The sequence below is a fragment of the Mastigoproctus giganteus genome, chromosome 12 (assembly GCF_048544385.1).
Source record: "Mastigoproctus giganteus isolate SK-2022 chromosome 12, ASM4854438v1, whole genome shotgun sequence".
NCBI classification, from domain to species: domain Eukaryota; kingdom Metazoa; phylum Arthropoda; class Arachnida; order Uropygi; family Thelyphonidae; genus Mastigoproctus; species Mastigoproctus giganteus.
Window position 1 is genome coordinate 97,664,508 of NC_143586.1, and position 16,864 is coordinate 97,681,371.

Here is a 16,864-nt window from a genome sequence, read left to right on the forward strand (position 1 = left end):
TAGGCTTGAAAGTTTTTTCATTAAATAATCTTGCGAAATTTCAATATCATTAATTACATATTTTTCAACTTCGCTCCCACAATTTCCCATTGCCACAAAAGGTTTTTATTCTGTAAATATCGATGCAAAATAACTGTTGAGTTCATCTGCAATGACAGCTGGTGTATTTAATACTATCCCCTTTCCCTTACGTAAAGGTCCGATCTGGTTTGTTCTGCTCTTCTTAGCATTTATGTATGTGAAGAATTCCTTTTCCCCCCTCTTTGCTCTGTTTGGTAGCGATTTCTCATAAACTGCCTTTGTCTCGAACCTTTTCTGTTGCTCTATTACAGATCATCTTGATCACAAGATGATCTGTAATAGATGATCATTTTTTTGAGCAGAAAAAGGTGGCATTCCATGCCACCTTTTTCTGCTCAAGTAATGTGGCAACTTCACTATTCATCCAACTAGGAACCCTCCTCGTGGAGTATTTTTTTAAATGGTAAATATTCATTCAAGGCATCTGTGATTAATGTTTTAAAAGCATACTACAGTTCAATTGTATTCGTTCTCTGTGTGATATCTACCCAGTTAATAGAGGCCATGTAGCACCTTAAGCCATCATAATTTCCTTTTCTGAAATTATAACCCATTCCTTTGCCTTTTACTATTGCTACCTCTCTCTTCATCATCCACCGTAGATCTTCGTGATCACTTCCTGCTACTGGTTCCTCTACTGTCAGCCCTGTTATGTCATCTGATTCATGGGTGATGATGACTTTTAGGATATTCTTTTCTCTAGTACTTTCCCTGATACATTGATACAAATAACAGTCATCTAGTTCATTTAAAAATTTTGTGCCCCATGTCGAGTTTCCTTTCCATTTTCTCCAATCAATTAGAGGCAAATTGAAATCTCCCATAATAAGACATTGATGCTTACTTGGTCATTCCATTTGCATGCAGAAGCTTTCGTCATAATCTTCACGATCACCTGGTCTGTAGATTACTCCTACTCACATATTATACCTTTGTTTCCAACTATATCACACCATACAGATTCTGTACTAGCACGTGAAAGTTCTGAAGCCGGGAAAGCTATCGTCGCACACACACACACACACACACACACACACACACACACACACACACACACACACACACACACACACACACACACACACAGGCTGCTTCTGATAAGAAGCATTACCCCACCACCCCTTCTATCTACCTTATCCTTCCTAAATTTTTTTTTTTTTTTTTTTTATGAAAACCCCAACACGAAAGGTATCAAAACCTATAGTACTTAGTACCGTGCATGGGTTGAAGGAGAAGTATGGGGGGAGGGGGTACCGGAAACTTTGCTCTAGAGACTAAACATAGGTTTCACCACTTCAAGCCTCCAATAAGCAAAGTGGTGGTATTTCACCAGTTGATGAAAGTCATCTACCACCTACGTAAATACATTATACAAGCCGTACTAATATGCATCATCTCCTATTTCCGGGTGGCACCACGTTTCCGTAAGCCCTATTATGTCCGCATTACTTGTTTTAACCCGCAGTTCGAATTCGCTCATTTTATTGACGACACTTCTAACATTACTATATAAACAATTAAGACTTACTGTTAGAACATCTAGATAATATGTCCAGTTGGTGAAACAGATAAGAACTCTTGAGGTATGTGCAAGTGTTACTTTGACCAATATTATCAGATAAACATGTATGAATATTACCCACATCCCCCCCCCCCCCAACGAGCAGTTTCCCTGAACCTTTAAGGTATCCTCAGTAGTACTGGCAAAAACTTTTGCACCACCTTTGTTTAAGTGTTTTTTTTTTTTTTTTTATGTGAACCCCAAACACCAGAGGTATTAGAACCTATAGTACTTAGTACCGTGCTTGGGTTAAAAAGGAATGCATGGGTTAAAAGAGAAGTATGGGTGGGGGATGCCGGAAACATTGCTCTAGAGACTAAACATGGGTTTCACCATTTCAAGCCTCCAATAAGCAAAGTGGTGGTATTACACCGGTCGATGAGAGTCATCTACCACCTATCCTGTCTCTGCAAAATGAATTCTTTCTACCTACAAGTGTGGGCCAAGCTGATAGAAATTTCCCCCCAAAAGCCTTGCAGAGTCCAAGTCTTGAGTTAATCCACAAGGCGTTTAACATATAATCCCTCCTATCGTCTCTGGGCAGAATTGAATACACATAGACATTGTGCCCTAGCTCGATGCATTTCTTCAGCATGGTCCTGTATTTTTCCAACAAATTGTCAGATCGTGTATGTTTAATATCATTACTCCCCACATGAATAATAATATTCTCTTTACCCCCTTAAAATTTGACAATCTGTTGGTGACATCATTAATAGTTGCTCCCGGCGGACATATCCTGGTTCTACTCTACATGTCCTTATTACAAAAAATATTCCCCGTTTCCCTGACAATGGAGTCTCCTAATAAAACAAAGTCCTTTTGAACCAGAGTAGTTTGAATTTGATTTTACTATTTTGAAGCCTGAATTGGGAGTGCGTCAGTTGGTAGATTGCTGGAATCTTGAGTCCCTGACAAGCTCCCAGATGCATTATTCTCAAGGGCAAGCACCCTTGCAATTACAAGTGTCAATTTAATTGACAATTTTAATTGACGTTTGTAAAATCTAAGTCATATGTATTTAGTTAAAAAGCACGATTTAATTGACAATGAAGTTTAACAAGATTAATAAATTTTACTGATTAATTGATAATATTATATACTGTACTATACTAAGCTAACGCTATCTAGTACGGGATATAACGTTTATCGTATAACAATGGCGGCAAGTTAGAAACAGTAAATCTACAGACACTAAGTATTAATTAACTTCCCAAATCTCGCTGTCTCAATTCAGAATAAACCAGGGATCTTGACTAGGTCTATAAGCTACTTATAGAAAATAATTTAATATAACAATTGGTCAATAAAGCAGCTAAATACTGCTAAAAAACTTACCATTCACCTGAGATGCAAAACTTGTCAAACTCGTTGATTGGATACCCTTAATATTACTAAGTAATAACCTACAAAATCTCTATCTAAGTTAAAATTTAAACTAAGTATCATAACTAGGAATATAAAGCTAATATGCCAATTTAAGTTAATAAAACAGAAAAAACTTCTATTTTCCGGAGCCGTAAAAACTTCACCTGAACAAGGCTACTCTCGCTCCCACATATTTATGCTACTTAGGAGGTTGATGTTGATCAAAATCTTGCATTTTATTCTTTCATAATATTACTACCTGCTTTCTTGCATAATTTGCTTTTATTCTTGCACAATATTATCGCAAAATCTTATCGCAATTGATAAAACCATTTAAATTTTTGAACGGCTTGATCGAAACTTACTTACACTACTTAGAAGGTTGACGCTGATCATAATCTCGAGAAGCAGATTTTATTAAAGTCTGCATTTTATTCTTGCATAATATTACTAACAGCTTTCTTGCATAATATTCCTACCCACTGCTTACTCTACTGAATCAACATTAGTGACTGAGTTGGCATCATTTAGTTAGTGATTGAGTTAGCACTATTTAGGAAGCGACATCATTTGTGTCATTTAAAATCTAACAGCCACCAAATAGGAAGTGACATCATTTGCCTCATTTCCATAAAACAAATTTCGTTAACAGTCATTTCCATTACAAGAAAATTTCATTACCAATTGATTTTACTCTAGTGCCGCCATAGATGTTTTCACATAAAAAAATAAAAAAAAAAAGTGCTAAAAATTATAATGATAGAAAAGTGGTGTTATGCTACAAATATGGAAAATTTGGTTATTTCATTTTATTTTTTTAAAATTATTAATTACGATTTTTCACTGGACACTTGTTCACATCCCACAGAACAGTTTGGGAAATGTTGGTCTAAACTATTGCATACCATCAGGCCTCTCTCATATTGTGGAGTTATATTTCATAACTGAGTTGTCACTATTGCAACACCAAGGTACCTGCCCACCCGTCGAAGAGAAGGCCAGAAAGCCTTGAAACTATGCTGTCTGGGTGGTGTCTTCTGCATTGGGGAAGCGGTACTTATTTGAGGTAGTGCAATATCAGGAAACTCGTTGTGAAAGGTATTCACGATATGAGATATAATCAAAAGGATGCCAATTCATCTACCTTGGTAGTTTACTACACATAAAAATGATGCGATTGCACTAATCCGTATGTCAGATTAATGCAGTCAGATTAGTACTAAAACTGTCTTTTAGTCTATATGTTAAATTTTGTTCTTAATGTTTAACATTTTAGTATTAGCAATGGCCACATGGTGCAAGGAAGCCTATGGCTTATGCTGCACCAGCCACAAATAAAATAAATTTTTATTTATTTATTTTATAAAATAACTTTTTTTGTATAAAATTTAGTCTAATTCAATATTTTTGTTTAAAAATATTTAAAAATTCATTTGTACTCTCAGCTGTTTAGTTAAAGGATAGCTCTTTTAGTTTAAAATGTGCTTACTTATAGAATTTCAATTTCAATAATATAAATAGTAATAATGTAGCTTGAGTATGAATGATATATCTTTAATTTTTTTTCTTCTTTTCTTTTTTTTTTAATTTCAGCTTGGTTGTATTCAGTTTAGTGGAGTGTGTGATATCCGGATCATGATGGTTTTATATGTGCCAGAAAAGAGATTATTCATGGGTTTCATTGCCAATGATCAAGAAACATTTTATACTGCGATGCGTCAGATATATGAAAATCATCGCAAACAGCAACAGGCCAAACAACAGAAAATGGTGGGAAAATATGATTACTATTATTATTTATATTTTCTGATATAATTTCTGATTTGAATTTTTTTTTTTTTTTTTTTTATTTGTTTATTTCTGATTTTGGAAAATGATTTTTGTAGGTCTATAATGTATGTTTGTTCTAAATGGATTCATAATAATCCAAAAGAAGTATTAGATTAACCCCAGGGTCTCACATCTGGTGAGTATGGGCTTGGCACACCCAGGGTCCTGAGCTGGATATCATCATGCTTCTCTTTCTTGGTGATTTCCTTCTGCATTCTCTCTCTCTCTCTCTCTCTCTCTCTCTCTCTCTCTCTCTCTCTCTCTCTCTCTCTCTCTCACACACACACACACACACACACACACACACACACACACACAGGGTAACTCAAAAATTTTTTTTTGGCTGGTGCAGCATAAGCCTCAGGTTTCCTTGCACCATATGGCTAATAATAATAATTGCAAACATATCCTTTACTGATTATGCATAATTAAATTAACTGATTGCATCCTACTGGCCATCATAAATTTTTGTATGATATGATGATAGGCATGTTGGGTAGAGTAGGTGTACTTAGTAATGTATTGCAGATTCCCAGTCAGTAGCTACCTATTTTAAAATTTTGATTTTTCCAATAAGTAAATTTAATATTGGAAGTAGTTAAAACTGATGGAATGATGTTGATGCCCCATAAAGAATGAAATGAGATGCCGTGTTTTTTTTTTGTTTTTTTTTTTTTTTTTTTTTGCTTTTTTTCCCAAGAATAATGCCATTGTAAGCTCCTCTATTAATAATTGAGACATGTTGGAATACAGATTGATTGAACTGCTGCCTTTCAGTTTGACATGACAAATTTTTTGCTGAAAATTGGGAGAGAATGCAAAATACAAAGATATGTATAATTATCTAGATAAAAAGTTTATATAAGCTAAATAAATTGGCCAAAACTACCTAAAAACAAGTGAAATTAAGAGTGCAGTCATTCAGAAATAAGAATCTGTTTAAATATCCATTTATGTTAATCTGTGTGCTCTTGTGTTACACGTCAAAGAGACTTCAGTTTAGAAAATTTAGTAGAGCCAACATTTATGAAAATGTCTTATTGATTTTGTTCCTGGTAGGTAATAATGCTATTTTATTTAAAGGGTGGTTTTCTTTTTTTTTTTTTTTTTGCAACATTAAAATGTTTCCTTTCCATTTGATGCCAGTTTCTAGAAAATTGTAGTGCAGCCATCAGTAGATATATTTTTTTTTTCTTTAAATTTTGCTACAAATTCAAATACATCTCCAAAAAAATCGTGATAATAATATGGTTTGCATAGCTCCCAACTGTCTGGATTAGCAACATAGAATCTTCTTTTTTTAACAGTTTGAACCTTGATTTTTTTTTTTTTTACCATTTTGCCCTCCACCTGATTGTTGTAATATTATTGGTGAAACGTTTCTCCATCTTTTTGAAAAACCTGCTTTTTCCACCATCTTTTTCTTTTCACAAAAAATAAGCTATGAAATTAAGAAGACATATACGTAAGATTTTCCATTAGTAAAAATTTTCCTTTCTATTAGTTTTTAAATTTCCATTAGTAAAGTAAAAAAAGTAAAAAAAAAAAAGAAAGAAAAAAAGTTTGCCTTATGTACCATATGCAGATGTGATTTTTCAATTACAAGTATCAGGAAATATAATGTAATTCAGATATCTGCAAACAAATGAGTGTAGTAACAGTAGGCAGTGCATAGAAAGAAATGCAAAAGTAAATGCATTTCTTGACGATGATGTTAAATGTGGTTGTAGAACAACAAAAACAGGAATTGTTAGTAAAGTTGCACGATAGAAGAGTTAGTGATAGCTCTGAGAAGTGGGAAGCCATTTTCTGTTGTTAAAGATGGCAGTAGTCAAAGTGAATTAGATACCAAGCTGTATCCCATAGTGGTGGTCTTTTGTAATAAAATCAAGAGCAAGTTTCTCTCAGTAACAACATTGGAAGGAGACTCTACAAAGTATAACTTTGGACATCTGATTAACCCGAAAGAATGGGAGATTCCTTCAAAAAACTGTCTAGCACTTAGTGCCGATAATGCACCTATCTTAATAAGCCTAAAAATGGAGTATCAAGGGTGTTAAAAGAGGAGATTGAGCATGTGACGGTATTGACTGTACTTGTCGTCATATTCATTTTTGTGCTGAAAAAGGATCTGTGAAAGTGGATGAATATTTGGTCAAAATTTACTAATATCTAGAAAGAAGGGCTAAAAAGGAAAGATAGATTTAAGCAATTTCAGCTGATGCATGCCAATGTGTACACACTTTTCAGTGTGTGCACACATTGCTCATTTGTAGTTAAATGTGGCACTAGACTTTTAGAACAGGTAACTGTTTAAAGAAGAGGTTAGAAGTGCTGAGAAAACAGTATGAGCCCTTTTCAGATTTATTAAATTGATAACTAGTGAGTTGCACTCTGTACAAATCCAATTTGTGGTCCAAAAGTTTTGAAAGAAGAAAAAATTAAATTGATGAACTCAAGAAAAAGAACTTCTGGTAAAAGTAATTGTAATCAAACCAAGTAAGCTGATAAGTCCAGTCTAGGCATGTTATCTGCTTACAGAAGGTTCATGTTTCTTGTTCATGTCTCTCTTCTGGCTTGAATGAAGCAGTTTGCTGGCTTCTTTTCAATTTTGGATGCTTTTTTTCTACAGCAGCGTGTTTGAGAGGCAACTAAAGGGAGTAATACTCTGAATCTGATTATCAGCAGTAATTCTTCATGCATTAAGAATCTGCAAATAAAGGAACCAATTAGATGGCAGTGATCACAGTATACTAAAGTGCGATTTACACAAAGAGATAACTACCATCAGGGGAAAAGGGAAGGGTTTTTGCTTTCGTAAAGGTGACTACAGTGGTCTGAGACAGTTTTTAAAATCTACACTGTGGGACCAACTGATGATGTTACCAACAGCAAATTAAGAATAGGAAGCATTCAAACAATTAAACTTGGAAGCTACTAGGCTTTTCATACCAACTAAGAAATATTGTTCAAGGTTTAGGCCTAAATAGAGATCAGATGAACTAATGTCACATATGACAGAGGAGAAAAATTCATGGGATACATATAAATTAACAGGTGATACAGAAGCCTGTTTTAGATATAAGCTGGTCTTTAACCAAGTCACAAAGGAGGGTAGGTAGGGCAAAGGCAGATTACAAGATATCTTCGGCAAAAATGCAAAGAAAAACAGCAAAGAGTTCTTTGTTTATGTAAACTCTAGAAGGAAGGGAATAAATCGGATTGGTCAATTGATATTGATGGTTCAACTATTGATGATCCTGGTCAGGTAGCTAACAAACTAAATGAGTATTTTGCATCAACATTCACACATGAAGAGTTATTCGGTGGGGAGGAATGCCAGAGATGTATTAAACTCTGGCAGTGAGCTAGATGATTTTGTAATGCCAGAGGTGTATTAAATTCTGGCAGTGAGCTAGATGATTGCCTGACCAATTTGATTGGATACTATGATGCAGTCACAAAAGAACTGGATGCAGGGAATAGCTTTGATATTATTTGATATATACTTGGATCTTAGAAAGGCTTTTGATACTGTTGCACATGGAAGATTGCTACACAAATTGGAGCAGTGTGACACTGGAGGCAAATTGCTGCTATGGATAAAAGGGGTGGTTGAGGGGGAGAAGACAGAGAGTGGTAATCAATGGACACTGCTCATCGTGGACTAATGTTATTAGTGGAGTCCCTCAGGGCTCATTGTTGGGTCCATTATTGTTTTCTGTATTTATAAATAATATTGATGATGGTATATCGGGCTTAATGTCCAAGTTTGCAGACGATACAAAGGTTGGCAGGGTCGTCAAGGACACTACTGACACTATGCTGCTGCAACAGGATCTGGAAAGGTTGAGCAGATGGGCTGAGAGGTGGCAAATGAAGTTTAACATTGACAAATGTAAAGTACTACACATGGGAAACAGCAACCCCAGAGCAACGTATCAACTCTGTGGTACTACACTGACAGTGGTAGAGAATGAAAGGGACTTGGGGATGGTTGTGCAGGCAGATATGAAGTTCTCTGAGCAGTGCAGACGGGCTGCAAGAGTAGCTCATGGTGTCTTGTCAATGATATACAGGAATTTTTCCAGCAAGGATAAGGAGGTGATTATTCCCTTGTATAAGGCAATGGTCAGGCCACACCTAGAGTACTGTATACAGGTCTGGAGGCCCCATTTCAAGAAGGATGTAGAGCTGCTGGAAGGAGTACAGAGAAGGGCAACAAGATTAGTGAATGGAACAAAGGGGTGCTCTTACGAAGAAAGGCTTAAGTTTTGCAAATTACAGTGTCTGGAGACTAGGCACCAGCGAGGTGATCTGATAGAGGTGTATAAAGCCTTGAATGGTTTGAGCATGCTCAATGCTGATGGGATTCTTCCTCTAGCTCAGAATAATCACCTGAAAGGGCATAAATTCAAATTGAGGAAAGACAGATGTAGGATAGACGTGCGGAAATTTGCCTTTAGCCAGCGGGGGTGGTTGGTTGGTGGAACAGACTTCCATCCCTTGTAGTGGAGGTTATAGCCTAAATAAGTTTAAGGCTCAGCTGGACAGGTATTTTGAACGAACAGAGGGGTGAAGTGGAAGTGGTTTTTTTTTTTTTTTTTTTATTGGCTGATGCTGCATAAGCTTGCTTTCTTGCATCAAATGCCTCTACTAATGCTAATGATTTTGTAATAACTGCAGGAGAAAATGTTGAAGATAAACATAAGAAAGCCATCTGGGAAGGATGGGATCTATCCAGTTATATTAAAGGAGGCAGCAAGGGAAGTAAGCAATAATCCCTTAGCCATAATTATGAGTGCTTTCTTGGACTCAGAGGAGGTACCCATGGATGGAGATGTGCAAATGTGACCACAATTCATAAACGAAAATCAAAGGTGACACAAGTAATTACAGACCTGTTAGTTTAACTTCTGTTCCAAGGATATTAATTAATGGAGGCACTGTTTAAAGAGATGCAAAAGGATCATCTAGACAAGACTTCAGTTATAGCTCGGACACAGCACGGGTTTGTTAAGCAGAAGTCTTTCTGACCAATTTGATTGGATACTATAATGTGGACACAAAGGCACTGGATGCAGAGAATAACTTTGATATCATATATTTGAATCTTAGAAAGGCTTTCAATAATGTTGCACATGGCAGACTGCTGCACAAAAATTGGAGCAGTGTGGCATTGGAGGCATGGATAAAGGGATGGTTGAGTGGAAGAAGAGAGAGTAGTAATCAATGGACACTGCTCTTCTTGGACTAATGTTATTAATGGAGTCACCAGGATTCGGTTTTGGGTCCATTATTGTTTTCCGTATTTATAAATGATGTTGATGATGGTATATCAAGCTTAATGTCCAAGTTTGCAGATGATACGAAGGTTGGCAGGGTTGTCAAGGACACGAATGAAAGTACGCCACAATCATTAGTGTTTGTACGCTACTGCAAGAGTAGCGTACAAACACATTAGTGTTTGTACGCTACTCTGTAACTCCAGAGTAAAGTATTAATTGTGTGGTACTGCACTGACGGTGATAGAGAACGAAAAAGACCTGTGGTAATTGTGCTGTCAGATATGAAGTTTTCTGAGCAGTGCAGATGGTCTGCAAGAGTAGCTCATGGAGTCTTGTCATTGATATACAAGAATTTTTCTAGCAGAGATAAGGAGGTGATTATCCCCTTGTACAAGGCAATGGTCAGGCCACTCCTTGAGTACAGTTCTCGAGGCCTCATTTTAAGAAGGATGTAGAGCTGCTGGAACAAGTACAGAGAAGGGCAGCAAGATTAATGAATGGAACAAAGGGGATTCTCTTACAAAGAAAGGCTTACGTTTTGCAAATTGCAGTTTCTGCAGTTCTTTGCAAACTGCAGTTTCGGACTAGGCACCTGTAAGATGATCTAATTGGGGTGTGTAAGGCCTTGAACGGTTTGAGCATGCTGATGGGGTTCTTCATATTGGTCAGAATAATTGCCTGAGTGGGCATAAATTCAAATTGAGGAAAGACAGTTGTAACCTAGATGTCCAGAAGTTTGCCTTTAGCCAGTACTTGGTTGATTACTGAACAAACTCTCCAACTGTCATTGTAGAAGTTGATAGCTTTAATAGATTCAAGCTATAAATTAGCCAAATGTTTGGAGTGAGTGGATGGGTGAAATAAGAAGTTTTTTTATTTTATTTTATTTTTTTGGCTGATGGTGTTTAAGCTTACTTTCTTGCATCATATGCCAATGCTAAAGCTGATATTCAATGAAGTAATCATAGAAGCTACTAGGCTTTTCATAACATAGATACTTCTTAAGGCTTTGACCTAAATGGATGACATGTACTTATGAGACTCATGGAGTCTCATCAGTACATGAGACTAGAGGAGAAGAAAGCATGGGGTCAGATATCAGGTGGGACAGAAGCGTAAGGCAGATATAAACTAATCTGCAATCAAGTCTCAAAGAAGGTTAAACAAACTAGGGCAGATTACAAGAAATCTTTGGCAAAAAATGCAAAATGCAAATGAATGAGTATTTTGTGTCTACATTCACACATGAGGAGTTATTCAATTAGGGGTGTGCCAGAGGTTTATCAAAGTCTAACAGGAAGCTAAGTGATTTTGTAATAACTGAGAGCAGAGTGGAGGAGAAATTGTTGAAGTTAAACATAAAAAAGGCACTTGGGGTTGATTGGATCTCTTCAATCATATAATGGGACGAGTAAAGGAAGTAAGCAAACCCTTAGCCATAATTATGAGAGCTTCCTTGGAATTAGGCAGTCCCCATAGACTGGAGGTGTGCAAATGTATCACCAATTAACAAAGGGGGGTTAAAAAGGTGACACAAGTAACTATAGACTTGTTAGTTTAACTTGTGTTCCGGGTAAAATAATGGAATCACTGGTTAAAGAAGCATTGCAGGGTCATCTAGACAAGACTGCAATAATAGTTAAGACACAGCCTTGGTTTGTTAAATGGAGGTCCTGTCTGATCAATTTGATTGGATACTATAATGTGGTCACAAAGGAACCGAATGCCAAAAATAATTTTGATATCATATACAATCGATTCCAGTTATTTGGGCCACATCGGGACTAGTGCAGTTTGGCTCGATTAAGCAGCTGCCCCAATTATCCGAAGTTTCACGTAAATAGTTAAAAATACAGTGGACCCCGCTTTACAATTGATTCACTATACAATCAAATCACATTACAATGGACTCACCATAGTAAAGTACTGTTCACTGTACGATGTGTAGTAAGCACTTTTCATTGTTATCACGTTTGTGAATTGAATTTTAATTCTATTAAACAGTGATTGTAATTAGCGAAAATAGGAGGAATATTATCCACAAGCTATAAAAGTAAAGATATATCAAGCACATATTTATCATTTATTACCTTAACAATTAAAAAATTAAATGATAAATGAAAATTCGGAGAATATACTTGATAATCGGAATAATTAATACGTACTGTAATATGTAATACTAACTAGTTGACATTTCTGTTCACTTATATTTGTGGGTGGGAGTTAAAATTAAAACAGTAAAAAGATAAGCAATCAATAACAATGAACATGGCACACACAAATTGCAAGTAACACAATATGCAAAAGTAAGAACTTAGTAACAAGTACGAAGCTTTAAAAATAGGACTGAAGAGAAGATTCTAAAAATTAATTTTTTTATATGATTGAAGATTTCATGGAAGTGTAAACATATTTTGCCATAATAACCCACAGAATTCCAGCTGTCGGTATTATCGCAAATTCAATAAAATCGAGTTTACTAACCGTTTATGATAGATTGCTCTAACAGAAAAGTCCAATAAACAGGTGACTGCTAATTTTTTTTATTGTTTTATGGTTGTGACCTCCAGAAATCCGACCGAACCACGTGGTACAGTCGGAGATAATAGTTTTGTAATATCCAGTGCTGAGGTCTCCTGCCCCGATTAAACGGCATGTTGTCCCAATTAAGCGAAGTAAACCCTGGCTATTTTGTCGATTGAATTCTATTTTTTAAGATTTTCTCCAAATAAACACCTGCCCCGATTAACCGGTGGCCTAAATAACCAGAATCCACTATACTTGGATTTCAGGAAAGCTTTTGATTCTGTTGCACATGGAAAACTACTGTACAAATTGGAGAGATATGGCATTAAGGGTAAGTTGCTACAATGGATAAAGGGTTGGTTGAGCGGGAGAAGACAGAGAGTGGTAATCAATGGACACTGCTCTTCGTGGACAAATGTTATTAGTGTAGTTCCCCCAGGGTTCTGTGTTGGCCCATTGTTGTTTTGTATATTTATCAATGATATTGATGAAGGTATATCAGATTTAATGTCCAAGTTTGCTGATGATACAAAGGTTGGCAGGGTTGTTAATAACAGTATGCTACTCCAGCTGGATCTAGATAAGTTGGGCAAATGGGTTGAGAAGTGGCAACTGAAGTTTGACAAATGCAAAGTACTGCATATGGGTAGCAATAACTGAAGAGAAATGTTCAACTGTGTGGAACTACACTCAGGGAAGTGGAAAGTGAAAAATACCTGGAAAAATACTGAAAAATAACAGTATGCTACTCCAGCTGGATCTAGATAAGTTGGGCAAATGGGTTGAGAAGTGGCAACTGAAGTTTGACAAATGCAAAGTACTGCATATGGGTAGCAATAACTGAAGAGAAATGTTCAACTGTGTGGAACTACACTCAGGGAAGTGGAAAGTGAAAAATACCTGGAGGGTAATTGTGCAGTCAAATATGCAGTTTGCTTAGCAGTGCAGATGGGCTGCCAAGGCAGATCATGGAGTCTTGTAAATGATATATAGGAATTTTATTAGCAGGAACAGGGAGGTGATTATACAAGGCAATGGTCAGGCCTCAGCTAGAGTACTGTGTACAGGTCTGGTGCCTTATTTTAGGAAGGATGTAGAGTTGCTAGAATGAGACAAAGAAGGGCAACCAGATTGATGAGGGAAACAAAGGATGCTCTTGCCAAGAAAGGCTTAAGTTCTGGAAATTGCAGTGTCTGGAGAGTAGGCACCTGCAAGGTGATCTGATTGAGGTGTATAAGGCCTTGAATGGCTTGAGCAAGCTGAATGCTGATGAGATTCTTCCTCTTATAGGAGGAAGAATCCCATCTTGCTCAGATTAAGAAGCTGAGGGGGCACAGATTCAAATTGAGGAAAGGCAGTTGTAGAATAGATGTGCGGAAATTTGCCTTTAGCCAGCAGGTAGTCAATTGGTGGAACAGACTTCCATCTCTTGTTGTGGAAGTTGATAGCCTAAATAAATTTAAGGCTGAACTGGAAAGGCATATGGAATGAATGGAGGGGTGAAATGAGAGTTTATTTTTTTATTTATTTATTTTTTTTGGCTGATGCTGCAGAAGCTTGCTTGCTTGCATCATATGCCTCTACTAATGCTAAAAAGCAGCAAACACTTCTTTACTTATATTAACAGTAGAATGAAGGGGTTGAATCATTGTTCCACTTAATACAATGGTCCAACTATCAGTGATCTGCTAATGTTGCTGGAAAATTGAATGGGCATTATTAGGCCATCAACTTCCACAAGATTTAAGTGTTTTTCCAGCACTCAACCGCCCTCTGGCTAAGAGAAAACTTCTGCACATCTATTCCGAAACCCTCCTTGCACAATTTGAATTTAGGCCCCATTATTTATGTAGTCTGAGTAAGAGGAAAATTCCCATCAGCACTGAGCTTGCACATCCATACAAAGCCGTATACACCTTAATCAGATTATCTCACAGATGCCTAGTCTCCAGATTCTGATGTTTACCTCACCAATCCCATTGCCCAATTGTTCCAGCAGCCCTACATTCTTCCTAAAATGAGGCCCCCAGCATTGTATGCAGTATTCAAGATGTGGCCTGTTCATTGCCTTATACAATTGGATAATCACCTACTTATCCCTGCTAGCAAAATTCCTGTATATCATTGACAAAATGCCATGAGCTGTCCTGGCAGCTCATGGCATTTATTACCACACAGTCGAAACATTCACTGGAGTTAATGCTACCCATATGCAGTACTTTGCATTTGGCAATGTTAAAATTTTAACTGCCATTTCTCAGCCCACTGATCTAATTTTCCTTGATCTTTGTGAAGTAGCTCACTGTGATGACTGTTGTTAATAATTCTGCCAACCTTTATGTCATCTGCAAACTTGGACATTGAGTCTGATATGACTTTATCAGTATCATTAATAAATAAAGAAAACAACAGAGGCCCAACGTTATACTCTGGGAACTAAACTAATAACATTCATGAAGAGCAGTGTCCATTGATTCCCACTCAACCATCCCTTTGTCCACAGCAGAAATTGGACTTAATGCTAGACTACTCCAATTTGCAAAGCAGTCTTTTATGTGTAACAATATCGGCAGCTTTCCTGAAATCAACATATGTGATATCATAATTATTTTTTGCATACAGGTCCTTTGTAACCACATCGTAGTATCCAATCATCTTGTTCAGACAAGATTTCCTCTTAAAAAGCAAACCTATACTGTGTCTCAAGTATAATTGCAGCCTTGTCTAGATGATCTTGCTTTACTTCTTTTACCAATGACTCTACCATTGTTTTTGCTGAAACAGAAGTTAAACTAACAGGGCTATAATTCCGAGAGAGAGAGAGAGAGAGAGAGTGAGAGAGAGAGAGAGAGAGAGAGAGAGAGAGAGAGAGAGAGAGAGAGAGAGAGAGAGTGAGAGAGAGAGAGAGAGAGAGAGAGAGAGAGAGAGAGAGAGAGACTTAATGAAATAAATGAAAAAGCACCGCCGCAATATCTTCATAAGATAGACTTGATTTGACAGGTGAGTTCGAATGAGGGGAATTTGATTAAAAGGGAACATTTTTCTTAGAGAAAAATAATGGGAAACTTATCAGAATTAGTATGAAGGACTAAAATGATTTGTGTCCATGACACTAGGATCAGTAATATGCCATATTGTTCTACTGTGTCTTCTTAGGTGAGGTGGAGATAGTCCAGGGTGGCCATTGAAAGACTGAAGGGTTTGAAAAAGTCATAACTTGTTGATTTTTAATCTTTTTTATTTTCTTTTTTTACAAGTTATAGAGCATCCATTGGAGATTAAAATGGCCATGTATGATGCCCAGCAACGAGTAAATTGGATTTTTGGATTTTTCCTTGGATTTTTCTATTCCAGTGAAAGATCAATTATTGAAACTCAGAGAAAATACCGGCAACATTTTAAAGTCCTCCTAGCGATAACATGATTCGGAACCTAATTGCCCGGTTTGAAAGAACGGTATCAGTCAACGATCTTCCGGGAAGAGGTCCTAAGCGCACTGACGCAGCGGTGGAAGCTGTACGGTAGAGTGTCCTTGAGGATCCATCTGCCTCTACCCGTCATCACTCTGCTCAACTAGGCATCGCCAGAACATTGCTTCAGAAGATTCTGAAAGGGTGGGTGGTCAGTCTTTCAGTGGCCACATTTTAATCTCCAAGGGATGCTCTATAACACGTAAAAAAAGAAAATAAAAAAGATTAAAAATCAACAAGTTATGACTTTTTCAAACCCTTCAGTCTTTCAGTGGCCACCCTATATATACAGGGTGTCTCAAAAATATTGCTACAAACGTTTAGGGGAGGTGGGTAACATCTAAAGGAATGTGAATCGCATAGAAATCCATAACCGGAAATGTCACGGGAAAGTAGTAGCAGAGGCACAAGAAGCAGAAATGACACAAGACAGTAATTAGTGGCAAACATTTCTTTGACATAATATTAACAATGGAGTATGAGATGGATGCATTTCGTGATGTTACAACAGATACATGAAGGTTCCACCATGAGATGCGATGCATGCTTGACACCGACGCAGCATGGACTGGTGGACACAGTCGAACACACCTGATGTTTCTTTGACAGTAGCAGCAGCACAGACTAGTCTCGCCACAAGATCCATTTCCGCCTCCACAGGCAATTCATGCACGATAGATTTGAGGTCCCCCACAAAGAAATCAAGGCTCGATAAATCAGGTGAGCATGGGAGTCAGGCA

General features: G+C 37.1%; 1 protein-coding gene across 2 annotated transcripts in view; it reads left to right on the top strand.

Annotated features, from left to right (window-relative positions):
• LOC150077291 (mediator of RNA polymerase II transcription subunit 25-like) overlaps positions 1-16,864 on the top strand; it is a 763,048-nt gene that overhangs the window by 375,472 nt on the left and 370,712 nt on the right. For both annotated transcript variants that reach the window (XM_090386696.1, XM_090386697.1), the window contains exon 15: positions 4,604-4,780. In XM_090386696.1, the coding sequence (XP_090242822.1) occupies positions 4,604-4,780 (177 nt within the window). The remainder of the gene's footprint in view (positions 1-4,603; positions 4,781-16,864) is intronic.